Source organism: Caretta caretta, chromosome 28 (assembly GCF_965140235.1).
Source record: "Caretta caretta isolate rCarCar2 chromosome 28, rCarCar1.hap1, whole genome shotgun sequence".
NCBI classification, from domain to species: domain Eukaryota; kingdom Metazoa; phylum Chordata; order Testudines; family Cheloniidae; genus Caretta; species Caretta caretta.
In genome coordinates, this window is record NC_134233.1 from 8,679,447 (window position 1) to 8,697,604 (window position 18,158).

Sequence of the window (18,158 nt, forward strand, 5' to 3'; positions counted from 1 at the left end):
ATTTCCCTGATTTGAAAGAGACCAAAAGGACCTGAGTCTCCTCGCTGTCGATAGCCCCCTGCTCGGCCAGTCAGCATTGAGATGCTGAGGGGTGGGAGGCTGACAGGTCTCACCAGATGTCTCAAAGGATGGCCCTGGTCACCATCAGAGGGGATCACTCTCAGATCCACACCCACCGCTTTGGGAGGACCTCCCGCATTGTGAGCAACCCCCCCCCCCCACCCACACTCCACACACACCCCTCCTTGGTAGAGGGAGGGAAGCAGGGAAAAGGGAAAAAAGAAGCAAGAGAAGAGGAGAAAGGAGGGAGGAAAGAGGAAAAGGGAAACCAAAAAGGATAAACCCCAAGGTCCCCAGTGATTCCAAGGGTCACAGTCCGAGGTAGGAAATCAAATTCTGCCCCCTTAAGCCAGTGTTTTCTGTGCCGAGAATTCTGCCTGCAGCAGGTGCATCAGACCCAACAGGTTCCAAACCTCTCGGAGCCTCTGACCTTGTCCAAGGGAAGTTCGTTTTCTGGCACAACCAGGGGTAGGAAAGGAGAAAACTCCACAGAGGATCCTCCTCACGCTCACAGACGGGAATCCTAATTCTCTCCCCGTCCTTGAGGGGAGACCTGGAGAAGGAGACGTGTGGCAGCAAAGCCGGGGGGGTCTCCGAGACTGCCCTGGCCCTGCACCTCGGCCCTGCCCGGCTGATGTCGGGGTCTCTCTGCGAGGTCATCCCCTCCCCACCACCTTTGCCCAATGGGCTGAGTTCCTGCAAAAGGCCTTGGTGATGTCACTGCCCCACCCACCCCTCCCCTCCAAGCTGATGACTTGCCCCTGCCCAGCCTCTTTGGAGGTTGGAGTTGTTGCTCCTGGATCTCGGGTTGCCAACTTTCACACCCAACAAAACTGAACACCCTTGTGCCCCCCTTCGCCGAGGTCCCGGCCCGCTCACGCCATCTCCCTCCCCTCCGTCGCTCCCTCTCCCCCATGCTCCCTCACTCGCTCATCGTCACCACGCTGAGGAGGGATGGGGAGGGCCCCTTTTCAACTGGGTGTTGTCGGGACGCACCTGGGAAGGAGGGCTGCCTGCCAAGCACCTTTAGGAGGAGGCATCCCTCCCTGTCAGAGAATCATCTCCCTCCCTCAGCTCAGGGATGGCCTGAATTGCCCCTTCTCCCGGCAGAGCCAGAGGATTGGAAGCAGCAACATCAGACCCCTGTGTGGCTCGCAGGAATGAACACAAACACGCCCTTGTAGCTGGACAGATGGCGAGTTTTACCCCTGGGATACGACAAGGCTCAAGAGAAAGGTGGTGGCCCCACATCTGAGGAATGAAACACAACACAGTCATCATCGTTACGCCCGTCCTTGCCCCTTTATACTTCTACTGTCTCGCTCCCGCCACCCTCGCCCTCTGTGGGTTCAGGGAGAGAGCCACCCTCAGTGCTTCCGACACACACAGACTCACACACACATCTTGCAAGGAAAACCTCACCATGGAGCCACATGCACCTGTTGCTTCCCTGCCCCCCTGCTCTCCAGAATCCCCCCGTGGCCAAGCGATGAATGGCAACAGGCTGAGCCAATCTTCCAATCCCATGCCAGTGTCCCAGGAATGGTTTCCGAGGAGAGGAACTTCTCCCATCCCCCTCTCTGCGCAGCATCCCCCTGCCCCATTGCGGGCGTCTCTTACTCTCTCCATCTTGTCTCCGTGGAGAGCTACGATGGCCCTCAGCTCTTCCTCTGCGGCTCTAAATCTCTGCAGGGTGGGTGTTGTCAGACCCTTCATGGCTGCCATCAGCAGGGCATGGAGCGGGGCTGAGGAAGGGTGCTTCCTGGGGGTCTGCAAAGAACATGGACAAAGCCTGTTGGGATTGAGTATTTCCCTCGGGCAGCTGCCCTGGAACAGTCTGTCCCCGGGGGAGGCTGGCAGTGCTGAGGGAGCGTGGAGACTCCGGCTGAGCCCTTTTCTTCAAAAGCCTCCCCAGGTGCTAAGGTTTCCTTAGCCTTTGTCCCCTCTCTGGCCCCCTCTCCTGAGAAGAGACAGGAGCCTCTCGGGCAGTGCTGGGACCCCAAGGGCCACCCCGTTTCCTCCCTCGCTAGCCCCTCCTTGCAGGAAACCCCGCTTTTGCTGAGAAAGCCTCAATGTCCTGCAAAGCCCATTCAAGTTGCTCCTTGAGTGTCGCCGAGGGGTCACTGGAGAACCTGCCCCATGTCCCATCCCACCCCGAGCGCCTGAGGAGATTGGCTCAGCAACTCTGGCAGCCCACAGTGTCTGCGAGGAAGGGACTGAGAATAGGGCTCAAACGGAAACGCCCTCTTCCTTCCCCACCTAGCAGCCTGTGGGGCTGCCAGAAAACAGGCAGGAATCGCCGTCAGGACAGAAAGTAACTGAGACTTAAGAAGCAAGTTTGCCTGGCTGAGGAGAAGCCCAAAGCGTGGGCCTCTGGGGCCAGAGCCCTGGGGGTGAGAACTCACTGGGCACAATGTTACTCCAGGGGGCCTGGTTCCAGGATCACCTAAACCCAGGGCTTGGGGTGCTGGAGGCCTTTGCCCTGGTGTTTCAGGGCAACCCCTGGGGATTACTGCAGCTGGCCTGCATGGCGCTGGATTAGCACCGTCTGTCCTGGTTGCCAACAGCTGAGGGGTAGCTCAGTGGTTTGAGCATTCGCTAAACCCAGGGTTGTGAGTTCAATCCTTGAGGGGACCATTTCGAGATCTCGGGTAAAAATTGGGGTTTGGTCCTGCTTTGAGCAAGGGGGTGGACTGGATGACCTCTTGAGGTCCCTTCCAACCCTGATATCCTAGGATGCAGTAGAGCACAGCGGAGTGGCACACTCGCCTCCATACTCCAGACCCCTGGCGGGTCAGAAGCTCCCAGAATTGCAGCCTTTTGTATGCGCTGCAGGGTGCTCTGTCCCGAAGAGGAAGAGTTACAAAGGTGTCTAGAGGCTTTTGTAACTCGGACAGAGTCCAGATGTTGGCAGGCGAGAGGGAACCTGGGACCTCTGGAGCTTAGTGCAGGAGCCTCGACCACAGGAGCGAAAAGCCAAGAGGCTGTTAGCTAAGGCTCTCGAGCAGACTCCTTTTCTCTGTGTCTCCAAGTGGTCCTGGTGCCACGAGATGGGCCAGAACCCCACAGCCAGGACATATGTGGGTTCCCCCGACCAGGGCAGGGATGGGCCTGGTCTGGTTTTCAGCCGTGCCTGTGTGCCATGGAAAGTGCATCAGAATCGGGCACCTGAGTCAGGCACTTCTGCCAGTCCCACAAAGCACCTCTGGACTTCTTTAGGTGCCTAAACCCCTTTGTCAAAGCGGGCCTCATTCAAGCGACCCAGATAAAGGCTGGCTGGAGTCGATCACCCTTGACGAGTGTTTCTTTTCAGCCCCTGGGAGATATTCCTACACACAGCAAGGGATGCTTTCCATGAGCACGGCCAACCAGCATCATTACCATCGTCATATGGGAGCTGCTTGTTAATGAGGGGCTGGGAGTGCGCTCTTCTTCCTGCTCTTCTGGGCTTCCTTTTTCCCACTTCCCCTTCGTGTCAGACGGCTCCTTCTTCGTCCCTGCAGCAGAAAGAAACATTCTTAACATTTTGTTTACAGAGGATGGAAGTTGGGCCCAGAGCCCTGAAGCGAATTGCCCAGGGTCAGACTGAAGGTTGTTGGTTTTTATTATCTTTTTTGGTTTTGTTATCTTCCCTTTTGGTTCTATCCCTGGAAATTGCCCCCGACTAGTCTGCTGAAAGATAAAATCATCTAAATCTGCCTCCAAACAACCTGACCGGCTGAAGCAGGAGGAGACCTGAGAGATGGCCACTTTCAAATCAAAAGGGAACGCTGAGACCTGCCTGTTGCCACACCCGCCCCCACCCGTCCCGAGGAGAAGGAGGCGCCGACCTGTCGTGTGCGATCTAATGAGCAGGGAAAGAATCTGGGAATTACCTTCTGTAAAAACTCATCCTTTTGTTTCTCAAACACCTGTGGAAATAGCTGATTCAAGAAGTTGTTGACAGAGAGATGGTCCACGTCTCTCAGCAGCTCCTTGGGTCACCAGCCGTTGTCAACCAAGCCAGTTGGCAGACTGACGGCAGGGCAAGAATGCTGACGCCGAACACTCTTTGCTGTTGGCCTCCGTGACATCACAATCAGCTTGTGCATAAACACACACAGACCCCACCCAGAGAGACACACCCCCACTGAGCAACTCCCCACCCTCCTTCCCAGCACTTCCTGCCCACCGCAGAACAGCTGTTTCGTGGAATTGAGGATGCTCTGGGAGGGTCGGTTCGGGGCGGGGACATGGCATACTTGGGGCAGTGCATGGGATTCTTCTCTCCTAAGTGCAGGGCTCAGCACTTGTCCTTGCTGAACCTCATCAGATTTCTTTTGGCCCAATCCTCTAATTGGTCTGGGTCACTCTGAACCCTATCCCGACCCTCCAGCATATCTCCCTTTCCGCCCAGCTTAGTGTCATCTGCGAACTTGCTGAGGGTGGAATCCATCCCATCCTCCAGATCACGCACAAAGATGGTGAAGAAAACCGGCCCCAGAGTGACCCGTGGGGAAGCGGGGGAGGGGGTGGAGGAGAGGAGGCAGACGGTGAGTGGCAGGGACCCCACAGAGGGGGCTGCAGTGGAGGAGAGGGGGAAATCATCCAGGCAGCGGTGGGCAGTGTGGGCTGGGAGAAGGGGCGAGGCAGATACAGGAAGAGATGGAGCACAGGGGGGAAATGGGGCCCAGGCACCCGGGGCCTGGTCATCGTTGGCACCAGGAGAGGAGAGGAGACAGAGACAGAGACAGAGACAGAGACAGAGTGTGTGTGATGGCCAACATACTAGAGGAGAGACAGAGAAAAACATGGTAGGATAGCAAGCAACTCACCTCCTGGAGTCATCTGTCATGAAGCGGGACTTCATGTTTCCTCTGAATTGTGTGGGGGTGCCTCAGTTTCCCCTATGCAGTTCTTAAGGATCTAGGGGGTGGGGTAAGGGTGTATGATCATTGCAGAGCTCTGGAGGGCAGGTGTGTGCAGGGGTCTGGACACAGAGAATGGCCGACACCCTCTTTCCTGGCACCTGATGCCCTGGGCCCTTCCCCCCTGCAAGGTGAGAGCTAAAGGGTTGGAGAACAAAGGAATCGGGTGCCCTCCTGGCCGGGGACAGGGACAAAGCCCAGAGGAGGAGGGGCTGGGGGGAGTTTCAGTTGGGGGCTGGCTGGAGACATGGAGTGAAGGGCAGACGGGGTTGTCTGGCTCACTGCCCCCCAAAATGGACCCGGCTGAGGGGTCCGGTTCTCTGCACCTACAGGCTCTGTGTTAGACCATGTCCCTGTCGTCTAATAAACCTCTGTTTTCCTGGCTGGCTGAGAGTCCCGTCTGACTGCGGAGTTGGGGGGCAGGACCCGCTGCCTTCCCCAGGACCCCGCCTGGGCGGACTGGCTGTGGGAAGCGCAGGGAGGGGCAGAGGAGGCTGAAGGCTGAAGGAGGCTGAAGACGTGTTGTGCGTGTCGTGTTGCATGTGTCGTGTGACGTGTTGTGTGTGTGACTTGTGTGTCGTTTTGTGTGTGTGACGTGTTTATGTGTGCGTGTTGTGGTCCATGTTGAGTGTGTGTGTGCCATGTTGTATGCCGTGTTGTGTGCATGTGACGCTGTGTGACGTGTTGTGTGCATGTGACGGTGTGTGCTGTGTTGTGTGCCGTTTTGTGTGCATGTTGTGTGTGTCGGTGTCATGTGTTGTGTGAGATATTTGTGTCTCGTGTTGTGTGTCGTGTATCATGTTGTCTGTGTGTGTGTCGTGTTGTGTGTGTGTGAGTGATATTTTGTGTGCGATGTTTTGTGCATCGTGTTGTGTGTGTGTGTCACGTGTGCCATTTTGTGTGTCATGTGAGGGGTTGTGTGTCATATTGTGTGTGGGTGTCGAGGTCGTGTGTGATTTCTGTGTCACGTTGTCTGCCGTTTTGTGCGTCTCGTGTGTGTTTGTGTATGTGTCGGTGTCGTGTATTGTGTGTGATTTTTGTGTGTCGTGTTGTGTGCTGTTTTGTGTGTCATTTTATTTGTGTGTCATGTTGTTTGTGTGTCGGTGTCCTGTGTTGTGTGTGTGTGAGAGACGTGTTTCTGTATGTGTGACGTGTTCTCTCTGTGTGTGTCGGTGTCGTGTTTTGTGTGTGTGATGTTTTGTGTGTGATGTGTATGTTGTCTTGGGTGTCCACACAGGGTAATGCACAAAGCATTCCCCTCATGGAGGAAGAGTGACACAACGGGGCCACTCAGGAGTAACACACAAACAATCCCCCCACTCCTTCCCCGGAGCAACAGTGATGTGTGTGCCAATTCAGGTCATGCCCAAACCATTTCCCTCACAGAGCAACAGTGACACCGGGTGGCTAATCCAGGTATTGCACAAAGCATTTCCCTCATGGAGCAACAGTGACACACGGTGGCCACTCACGGTAGTGCACAAATAATTTCCTTAACGGAGCAACAGTGACACCGGGTGGCCAGTCAGTGTAATGCACAAATCATTTCCCTCCTGGCCCAACAGTGAGACCGGGTGGCCACTTGGAGTCATGCAGAAAGCATTTCCTCACGGAGCAATGGTGACACTGCGTGGCCAATTCAGGTAGTGCTCAAATCATTTCCCTCCTGGCCCAACAGTGACACTGGGTGGCCAATTCAGGTCATGCTCATTTCCCTCATGGAGCAAGAGTGACACCGGGCGGCCCCTTGGAGTGACACACAAATCATTTCCTCACGGAGCACCCGTTGCACAAACTGAGTTTAATAATAATAATAATAATAAAGAAAAAATAGTTTCACTAGAAAAGGTAGATTTTCAGTGATTATAAGGGATAGCAAACAGAAGAAGGCAGATTACGAAGCAAATACAAATACACACACATACTAAGCCTAAGATCTTAAAGAGACTGGATTCAAGAAGTCATTTCCCATCCTAAATGTCTTTTGGCAACTTGAAGAGTTTCTGTACCTTAGACTTCCCGTTGTTTCTCTTTACAGACTAGACTCCTGTCTTAGTCTGGACTTCCCCCTTCTCATTCCCTTTGTCTCTTCAGGTACTTTCAGCAGCCTTTCTACTGCCCTGCATGATTTCCGTCCGCTCCGACTTCTCCATGGCTCCCGAGACCTCACCTGTGGGAATGCACACCTACCCGGGTCCTACAAAGGGAGACGGCACCAGGAGAGCAGAGGAGAGAGCGAGTTGGCGAACACACGAGAAGACGGCGAGTGCGGACGAGGAACTGGAAGCGCCGACCTGGCAGCCGGGTCTGCAGCGGGCAGAGAGCGGAGGCCTGGTTCCGCCTCCTTGGAAAGAGGCCCAAGCGGCTCAGGCCCATCCTGCCGCGTTCCCCTCCGGCGAGAGCTCCGGCACCATTCCTCGCCAGAGCCGCTGTGAGAGCCGAGCCGGAGCCCTCGCTCCCCAGCGCTCGACGGGGGCTGGGAATCTCGCCCTCGGCCCTGCCGCCCTCTTCCCTCCCGCCCACACCGGCCCCACGCGCCGCCCAGAGACCGAGTTCCCCCGACCGTCCCCGCTCCGCTCTCGCCCCCGCGGGGGGTCGTCTCCGGGGTGGGATTTCGGTGTCGTGTCCTCTGCTGTCTTGTGTGTCGTGTGACGTGTCGTATGTCGTGTCGTGGGTGTGTGAGACGTCGTGTGTGTCAGTGTCGTGTGTGAGAGCCGCCGTGTGCTGTGCGTGTGTGCGTGAGTGTGTGTCAGCGTGTGTGAGAGACGTGATTGTGTGTGTGAGACGTTGTTTGTCATGTGGTGTCATGTGTGTGTGAGACGTGGTTGTGTGTTTTCTTGAATGTTTTGTTGAGTGTGTGATGTGTTGTGTGTCCGTGTTGCTGTGATTTTTGTGTGTGTGACAGGTTGTGTGTCATGTTGTGCATGTGCGCGTGTGACGTGCAGTGTAGCCGTGACATGCTGTATACGTGCAACGCGCAACGTGCCTGCGATGCGGACTGTGTTGTGTGTGCAACATGTGACGTGCTGTCTACAACGTGCAACAGGCTGTGTGTGATGTGTTGTGCATGTGACATGTAAAGTGTGACGTGCAACATGCTGTGTGTTCCACGTGCAACGTGTCAGTGTCATATGTGTGTCTCAATGTCGTGTGCCATTTTGTGTCGTGTGCCATTTTGTGTGCGTCGTGTCTGTGACATGTCGTGTGTGTGCGTGCGACGTGTTGTGCATGTGCATGTGCATAGTCAGACAAGTGCGTGACGTGATATGTGCGACATGTGACAAACTGTGTGTGCAAAGTTGTGTGTATGCAACGTACGTGCAACATGCTGTGTGTCTTTGAGTGTGTGTGAGACGTGTTGTGAGATGTGTTGTGGGTCATGTTGAGTGTGAGACGTGTTATGGGTTGTGTTGAGTGTGTGAGTGTGACGTGTTGTGGGTTGTGTTGTGTTGAGTGTGTTTTTGTGACATGTTGTGGGTCATGTTGTGTTGAGTGTGACGTTGTGGGTCGTGTTGTGTTGAGTGTGTGTGTGTGACATGTTGTGGGTCGTGTGTGTGATGTTTTGTGTGTGATGCTTTCTGTGTCGTGTTGTGTGTGTGTTTGCATCGTGTGTATTTTTGTTTGTCTTGTTGTGTGCCATTTTGTGTCATCGTGTGTGTGTGACGTGTGTGCGTCCACGCCTTCGACGTATTGTGCGTGTCCCTGTGGGAAGTGCGAAGTGGGATGGGTCAACTTGCCACCCCCTTCCCCAACACTTTAGCCCCCTGTCGTAAACATGACCCTACCCCCACCCCAGGGTGCTACTGACACTGAAACGACCTAAAAGACCCCCGACTGATCACTATTGGCTGCACCCCATTGCCACCCGCACTTCTATGCTGCTGCTGGCCAAACCCTCCCCCCAAAATCTAAACCCCAACCCCTACCTGGAACCCAACTGGAACCCTGACCCCATAACCTGCCCCCCAACTCGAAACCCCTGAACCAAAACTGTAGCCCAACCCTCACCCCAACCCGAACCTCCAGCTCTGAACCCAGCCCCCCGAAGCCTGACACCGCTTTAAGCCAGAGCCCACTTCCCCATTCCCACCCTGGGCAACAACAGTGCAAACCACACCCTCCTGCCCCCCGCCCAGGGATCCTGCTTCTTACCACCCCTTCTTTGGAAATGAACCTTTTCTTCACTTGCATCCCACACACCTTCATTCTCCTTTGAGGGCTTATTTAGTGACAGGGGTCTACACAAGGCAACTCTTTGCTATCACAGCGTAACAGGACACAGAGACGTGAAAACAGTGCAAACAACATTCCACGAGTTTTCAGGAGGTTTAAACACCCAATACATTTGAACATTTAACATTCGCTTTGATCTCTACTAACACACACATCCATGGTTGGTAGGCTCTGTTTGCTGCGGTGGATCCACTGGGGGTTGATGTCATGGGGGTTGAGTGAAAACCCACTAAATTGACAGCAGAGCGCTCTCCAGTCGCCATTGGGACTGCGCCAGGAACGGCAGGAAAAAGGTAAATTGACCGAAGAGCGTCTCCCATCGACCCAGCCCAGTGTAGACAGAGCAGTAAGTCGACCGAAGCGACGTCAAATCCAGCTCTGTTATTCACGCAGCGGGAGCAGCGTAACTTAGACGACTTCCTGCGGTAGGATAGAGTCATAAACAGAAAGGGAAGGCTAACCACCTTTAAATCCCTCCTGGCCAGAGGAACTGGGATTGTTTACTCTACAGAAGAGAAGAATGAGGGGGGATGTCATAGCTGCTTTGAACTAAATGAAGGTGGATCCAAAGAGGACGGATCTAGACTATTCTCAGTGACAGCAGATGACAGGACAAGGAGTAATGGTCAAGTTGCAGTGGGGGAGATTTAGGTTGGATATTAGGAAAAACTTTTTCACTAGGAGGGTGGTGAAATACTGGAATGGGTTACCTTGGGAGGTGGTGGAATCTGCTTCCTTAGAAGTTTTTAAGATCAGGCTTGACAAAGCCCTGGCTGGGATGATTTAGTTGGGGATTGGTCCTCCTCTGGGCAGGGGGTTGGACTAGATACCTCCTGAGGTCCCTTCCAACACCGATATCCTAGGATTCTATGATCATTTGGCCAACAACATGCAGCAAAGCACCCAACTCAGTTGCATGAATGCTCTATAAACCACTCCTCAATTATACAGAGACACCAGCATATCTCCCCAGCTCTCAGCCTTGCACTTCAGAAATGTACCATCTTACACGGCTCACGGCCTTCTCTTGAAAAGTGTAAGCTCATTAATTAGTTCGCCACTTCATCAAAAATAAAGGGGACATGCACCAGCCTTTGTCATGTGAGCAACTTTCCCAAGCACTTTGGACAAACTCAGGAGTAAGTATAAAATAGTAAAATAAGTTTATTAACTACAGAAAGTTAGATTTTAACTGAGTATAAGTATTGGTCACAGAGGTCAAAAGTGGTTACAAAACAAATGAAAATAGACTCCCAGTCTAAACTCTAATTTGAATATACTAAGCAAGAATTGGATCAAACAGCTTTTCTCACTCACTGGTTGCTCCAGGCAATGTTGAGTTCTTAATATACAGACTGAATTCCCTCTCAGCCTGGGACCAATCTCCGCAGTTCAAATTCTGAGTCTTCCAGACAATCTTCCAGGTGTTGAGATTGGGGAAGAGACAGGCCACGTGGGGGTGTCTTTCACTCTCATACATATTTTTTCTCCAGCTGCTAGGTAGATTCTTGCCGTGATGCTGGGGTTAGTTAGCCCCCAATATGGAGCAGCAGTTTGCCTCCTGCACCTTGTGGTAGGCATGTCACAGCTCCTTCACTTTGACCCCGCACGGCAGTGTGTCCCTGTCATGGCCCCTTTCTATCATGCATCACGAAATCTGCGTGCGCACCTCGGGAGTTACACCGCAGAAAGCTGCTTTCCTGTGCAGAAACTTGCCCGTGTAGACAAGGCCGCAGAGGGCTTCCATAAGAACGCACGACAGGTCATAGACTGGGTCAGACCAATGGTCCGTCAAGCCCAGTGTGCTACCTGAGAGCGACCAGTGCCGGATGCATTGGAGGGAAAGAACAGAACAGGCTTGTTGACCTGCAAGGTGAGGGTCTTTCACCTTTATATTTAACTTCATTGTTGTCAATTCCTACTTATCCTATATCTAACTACCCCTCCTCTGAGGTCTCTGGGCAAATCAGGTGTGAACCACTCCTTTGACACAGACGTGTCCCAATCCAGCTGAACTGAGGCAGAATTTGGGCCAATGTCAGTTTGGAAAAGGCCTGCTTCACCCAGCAGGTTTCTCAAAGTATCCGCTGCTGTGAACCGCATGTCGTCTGGATGTGCGAACTCCAAAGATAGCAAACATGAAAAAAAAAAACGCAAAGCCGGTTCTGAGGTTTCCAGAGCCAGGCCTGAGGGTTAAAGAGCTGTGCTCAAAAGGACAAGGGTCTCAGCAGCTATAAAAAGAACTAGTTGCAAAAACAAAACAAAAAATACATGGAAAAAAAACAACCAAACAACAACCACCCAGAAAAGCTCCTATCACTCGCCCATCACCATTGTAGATCTTGACATCTCCTGCCTAATGTGACATCTTTGCTTTGTGAACAAGAGCCCTGGGCAACTCTCTGGCTCACCTGTGTGGGTGGAAGGGGTCTCACACTACGTGGGAAGGCTGCATCATGAGAAAAACCACCTGTGCTCTACTATCACACTTTCTAATCTTTCAGAGTAGCAGGAGGCGGAAAAGTGAGACACATGCATTAGACTCAAGAGCAAAACTAAGAGACCAAACCACAGACTCTGGACTCAGCATTCATGTATCCTGCAGTCTGAACTTGGAATCTGTTACATTCCCTCATTGGCTACCATCATTTAACCAACACGGAAGTGCTTCTTGTCCAGCAAGGCAGCCAGTTTGGGACCCATAGGCATGGCATGGCTCTGAAGGAATCAGCTGTTTCTGTCTTTGCTTCAGGAAACTTGGGATCCAAATGGTAAAAGACAGTTGTTCCCAGTTTCATCATGGCATCCTTTAGAAGTGTGAGCAATTCTAAAAACAGTTTACCTTGGCCAAAGGTCACCATAGCGTCCATCTCTGGGGTGAAAATCAACCACTCGTACCTCTCATTTCTACCTGAGTTCTTGTCAAATCTTTGACCTTAGTTGTAGCAATTTTACACGGCTCTGGCGTAGAATTCTTCACCAACCACACAACATACCAGTAGCGATACTGAGGTAGAACTCCCCCAAATATGCCCTTTTGTTTCTTTAATCTGGTGGCACAGATTTAAATAAGGGACTAAATTCAGGTGCGGCTTAGAATCCCTCTAAGACACCAAATGTCAGGTATCTACTCAAAATGGGTGTCTTTCTGCAGCTCTATCACATTACTCATGGATGTCATTTCCTACACATTTACAGCATCTCCCAGGAGTGAGCTGAACAGAAATGTCACTTCCATTTTTCCCATCTCTACCTAGGAAGGGATTGCATTTCCCAAATAAGAGGCAACATGCACCTGATTAGGAAGGGAAGATCTTCAGGAGCAACCTCCTGCAGGGCATGGGCCACAACTGCTTTGGGAGGCAAATGAATGGGTCTTTTGCTTAGTTCCAAATCATTTACTGGAGAATCCTCTTCCCAGCCCCTTCGGGAAATATTGACCTTACCAATTGAAGAACAGGGGGATAGAGATGGTGATGGAGAATCCCTCTGATTTACCCTATGTTCTTCTGTTGTTACAGAGGGGAAAAGACATTTTTCCCTATCCCTTCCCTATTCCTGCTCTTTGTTATACTTCAATATATTTTAAGGGAGGAAAACGGGAGTAAAAATATCTGCCTTCAGGAAAACCTGAAGCAACAGCGCTCTGATGAACTGTGACAACTGGGAATGAAACAATATGATCCTGGTGGGGGAACTTGATGACTAACAATGGTTTTTAAATGGGGGGACAGTATAACTGTGATGCTCAGGCTTTGTTTAGACTAGGACATGTGATGGAGTTTAGGTCAGGTCAAGGGGAAAGCTAATGCCAACCACTGCACCTCGGCTGCATCTGCACAACAACTGTAATTGTCTTTTAACACCAAGATCACTAACTTGAGCAGCCAACGCCATGTACAGTCCTAGTGGATGTAAGGCACGGGTAGTTTTTGCCTCAGTGTAGCTTGTTGGGAACAAACCTCTCTCCCCCACCTGGAGCTGATGAACATTCCTGGCTGGAGGGACACACGCTCCTTTGACCCAAAAGGAAAGGAGTTGATAGAAAACATCACAGGACTGACCCCAAAGAAGGGTGAGCTGCAAAAGGCAGGAGCAGGCAACTCATCTGGGGGAGCTGAGTAACCACGGTGAAGATGGGGCACAGATCCCTAAGTGGGAATTAGCAAATGTGATTTAAAAGAAAAAAATACCTTTGGCCAGCCCTAGTCAAGGCATTTGTTACAGATCACTCCCATGTGGATTTTCTGATGTCTAATAAGGGTTGAGCGCTGATTGAAGCTTCTCCCACACTCAGAGCACGTGTAGGGCCTCTCTCCTGTGTGGATTCGCTGATGTGTGGTAAGGGCTGAGCTTTGATTGAAGTGTTTGCCACACTCAAGGCATCCATAAGGTTTCTCACCCGTATGGATTCGCCGATGTATGATAAAGTATGAGCTCTGATTGAAGCGTTTCCCACACTCAGGGCATCCATAAGGTTTCTCACCCGTGTGGATTTTCCGATGTGTAATTAGGTGTGAGCTCTGCTTGAAGTGTTTCCCACACTCAGGGCATCCATAAGGTTTCTCACCTGTGTGGATTCTCTGATGTGTGATAAGGGCTGAGCTTTGATTGAAGTGTTTGCCACACTCAGGGCATCCATAAGGTTTCTCACCCGTGTGGATTCTCTGATGTCTGAGAAGGTCCGAGCTCCCTTTGAAGCTTTTCCCACACTCGAGGCATGTGTAGCGTGTTCCTTCCAAGTTCATTCTCTCACGTGTAATAAGGTCTGACTGGCTACTGAAGTTTTCCTCTGGCCTCTGCTGACTCTCACAGGCTTTTGTTTTTTCTGGGCGTGCACAGCTCCCAGAATCATTCCCTTTGGACCTTCCTGACAACATCCCATGGGCTTCTACTCGCTCAGCATCTTCCTGCTGGGGTTCCTCCTCATTTTCACTCACCATCCCAACACCTGACGGGAGACCGAGAGAATCCAGACGTAAGTCTCTGCCTGCGCCAGAGAGAAAGGAAATCTCAGAGAGAAGAACGGAAAAAGGGATGAAGGAACGAAAACGTGTACAGGACAGATCAAACCTATCAGGAGCTGATTTTCCCTTCAACCTTCCCCAGAGGAGAGAAAGGAAGGGATCAGTTCTGGGTCCGTATCTCAGAAGAAATCTCAGGGGACAGCAAGATTGGGGAGGGACCTGCTGCCAGTTGTCAGTCAGGATAGGTGGGAAGCCATGAGTGACCTCTGCCTAACGATTCCACATCTGCAGGGAACAATCCTGAACTTGGAGAGCTCACAAGGTCTTTGTAGGGCATCCCAAATGTTTCCTGTATTCACCGACAGTTTTGGGGTTGGTTTAACCAATGCCTCACCTATGAAGGCAGCTCTCGGGAGCACTTTTTTCTTAGAGCCATGAAGGTCTGGGACCCACGACTCCTCCCCTCGTTCCAGCTGCGAGATCACATCAGTTCTGGAAACTGGAAACCCTGCTCAAGGCAAAGAAAACAAGGGAGGTCAGTGGAATTTGTGGGATACTTGTCACAAAGAATATTCCATGCTTTTAAGCCCAGCTCACTTTTAAGTAGTAACATCCGAAGGCCGGCTTCCTTGGCTCAAAGTGCCAGGAGATGATTATTATAAATCATATTCATTACCTTAGTGCCTAAGGGCCAACTAACAGTGGGTCCTCATTTTGCTAGGCACAGTACAAACCGAGAAGCATTGATGGCCCGTGTCCTGAAGAAGTTACAATCTAAATAGACAAGGCAGACACAGAATGGGGGAAGGGGTCCAACCCACCAGCAGAGTGAACTCCGTGAAGGCAGAGTGACAGATCTGATCAACACAGGCCTAGGTCTTGAGACTATCAGATTTAATGTTACAACCAGGGCCAGTGTTTTCTGGAAATTGTCGCTAGGACTGCATTTTTTCCCAAAATTACTCTTTGTTTCTGGAATCACCGTTAATATCCGGAATTGCAGATCAGAGGGTGGGTGGGACACGCAGGGTCACAATCCCCCAGATTTCTCCCTGGAGACACCCGTCTCCTCCCCAGGACACAGGCTGGCTGCGGCTGAGACTTGATGCCAATTTCTTCCCTCTTCATACAAGTCTGGGATCGGCAGTGGGACGCCAGGCTCTCTCATCATGCTGCAGAGAGGACGGCACTCACAGCTGCTCGCGGCCGTGTCCACAGAACCTCTCCCCTGCTCATCTCCCCTGCACACAGCTGGTTCATGCCCCGTCTCTCCTGCGCACAGCTGGCTCTCGGCTCTCAATGCCCAGTATCTGAGCCCCACCGCCCCCACACAGCCGGCTCCTGTCCCCTCCCCCGAAGGCACTTTCAGGCTTTAAAGGATTAGATATTGCTCACGTTTGTCAATTACTCTCTTTTCATTGCCTGCAAACTCTTGCCCTAATTATGACTGTTATCTGTATATCTAAGCCAGCCCTTGAAAGCATGAATTCTTCACAGACTATGATGCCGAGATGCGCCACATGATACCAGGAAGGGCTGCGGGTCGGGTTTCCTGTGCAAGCTGGTATCACTACAGGGTGATGAATGCCAGATCTCAAGGCTGGTTATGCAGAGCTCCACCTTTTGAAGCTTTACCCAACGCAGAAAGGGGTAGTGACGGATTTCCCCTCATTCAGGAGACTGAAGACGACAGACTTTTGGGGGATAAACAGCTGAGTTTGAGCTGACTGAGGGGGGTCTTTCTGGGCTACAAACTCACAGGACCTGATAACCAGCAAGAGGTAACCCTTTAAGAAAGGTTTTAATACACTTTGGAACCAATCAGGGATTCCCATGAGGACCGCTGAGGGAATGAAGGTAAACACGCATTTGGATGCTCTTCTTGTTTTATGAGAACGGGAACAGGAAGGGCAGGGATATCACTGAATGCAGGATCTCAGCAGTACAAGGTGTCAGGATAGCACCATATTGCAGCCCATTGGAAAACATAATCCCAACTACACATATAAAATGATGGGCTCTAAATGAGCTGTTTCCACTCAACAGAGGGATCTTGGAGTCACTGGGCACAGTTCTCTGAAAACATCAACTCAGTGTGCCACGGCAGTCCAAAAGCAAAGAGAATGTTGGGAATCATTCTGAAATGGATAGATAAGAAGACAGAAAATATCATATCGCCTCTATATAAAACACCCACATCTCAAATACTGCCTGCAGATGTGGTTGCCCCATCTCAAAAAAAGATATATTGGAATTGGAAAAGGTTCAGAAAAGGGCAACCCAAATGATTACAGGTATGAAACTCTTCTGTACGGGGAAAGATGAAAAAGACCGGGACTATTCAGCTAGGAAAAGAGACAAAGGGGGGATATGAGAGAGGTCTATAAAATCAAAACTGCCGAGGAGAAAGTAAAAAAGGATGTGTCATTTACTCCTTCTCATAACACAAGGACTAGGAATCACCCAATCAAATTAATAGGCAGCAGGTTTATAAGAAACAAAAGGAAGTATTTCTTCACACAATGCACAGTCAACCTGGGGAACTCCTTGCCAGAGGACGTTGTGAAGGCCAAGATTATAATAGGGTTACAAAAAAAAAAAACAAACACACACCATGAGAAATCTATTGAGGACAGGTCCGTGAATGGTTATTAGCCAGGATGGGCAGGGATGGTGTCCCTAACTTCTGTTTGTCATAAGCTGTGAATGGGTGACAGGAGATGAATCACTTCATGATTCCCTGTTCTGTTCATTCCCTCTGGGACACCTGGCGCTGGTCACTGTCGGAAGACAGGACACTGGGCTAGATGGACCTTTGGTCTGTCCCAGTGTGGCCATTCTGAAATACTAGGGAATCTAATGAGTCCAGTGCAATGGGAGGGAGTAGGAAAATCCCTGGGTGTGGAGAACACAGGGAAATTAGAAACTATCATTCAGAAGCAACAGACTCTAAATAGTCTAGAAAAGCAGAATGTGAAAAATAAGAATCGGGGTCATGTGACTTCAGGAATGAGGGACTCAAAAAACCAAGTCTGCAGAGAAGAGAGATTGTGGCTAGTGAACATGGGGATGGGGGGAGCAACTCTCCAGGTCTCAAGGATTTTCACCAGCAACCGAGGCCATTGTTCCATGCACGGGGCAATCCGGAGCAGTGAGGAGTTGTGTCATCTGTAATCCTGGCTGAGTTTCAATGCTCTGCTGCTGGAGCTCCCTTGTCTGGATTCCCCCAGCCACCATTCAAGGTCTGTGTGATTAGTAACCCTGGACCAGCCGCTCTGACCCCAGCAGCCTGCTTCTTACACCCCAAGCACATTCTGGTCTGGGTGGAGAAGGCTCAGGGTTTGAGAGAAGGCCAGGGGTAGGAAGCTTCTGTTCGTTATGCTGGACCTAACCCCCCGTTTTACTTGTGCAAACAGGAGATATTTGACACTGTGCGATTCTGCTCCTGTGCTCTCTTCCCACAGCATTCAGCAGCAGGGGAGGGTCTCTGGTCGTGTGTGTGTCATGGGCATGCTGGGGTGATGCTGGAACAGGACAGAGCAGAGGTGGCATTGTGGGGGTGGCATGAACCTCATCTCTTCCGTTCCCCTTCCAAGAACCGAGGGGACAGGAACCCTTACCCAGCGAGGTCACACTCTCACAGTTCTCCTGCATGATGTCTCTGGAGAGGGCTCTCTGAGCGGGGTCCAGCAGAGCCCCCTCTTCCCTGGTGAAAAACACAGCCACCTCCTCGAAGGTCACCGGCCCCTGAAAGAGCAAGAGCCCCACACTCAGGACCTGCTGCCCTACTCACAGCCCCACTATTTGTGGGGGAGAGGAGCCAATCAAACGGAAACTCTGGGTGGACCGCAGCCAACAGAGTCCCACCCCCACCCCGCTCAGAGCACCCAGGAAACACCAGGGTGAGGGGGCGAAGAGACACCCCTCCTCTCTCCCAGCAGATCCATCACACACCTACTAGCCACAGACTGATACTGGAGATGCTGCCCCG

The 18,158-nt window shown here is 51.6% G+C and overlaps 1 protein-coding gene across 1 annotated transcript in view; it reads right to left on the reverse strand.

Moving 5' to 3' along the window:
• The window catches only part of LOC142070234 (uncharacterized), an 85,072-nt gene extending 67,251 nt beyond the window's left edge, over positions 1-17,821 (reverse strand). Inside the window, exons 1-3 of the mRNA XM_075123789.1 lie at positions 17,788-17,821; positions 14,562-14,675; positions 13,603-14,190 (exon numbers count right to left, since the gene is read on the reverse strand). Of these exons, the coding sequence (XP_074979890.1) occupies positions 13,603-14,190; positions 14,562-14,675; positions 17,788-17,821 (736 nt within the window). The remainder of the gene's footprint in view (positions 1-13,602; positions 14,191-14,561; positions 14,676-17,787) is intronic.
• Positions 17,822-18,158: the final 337 nt, after the last annotated feature.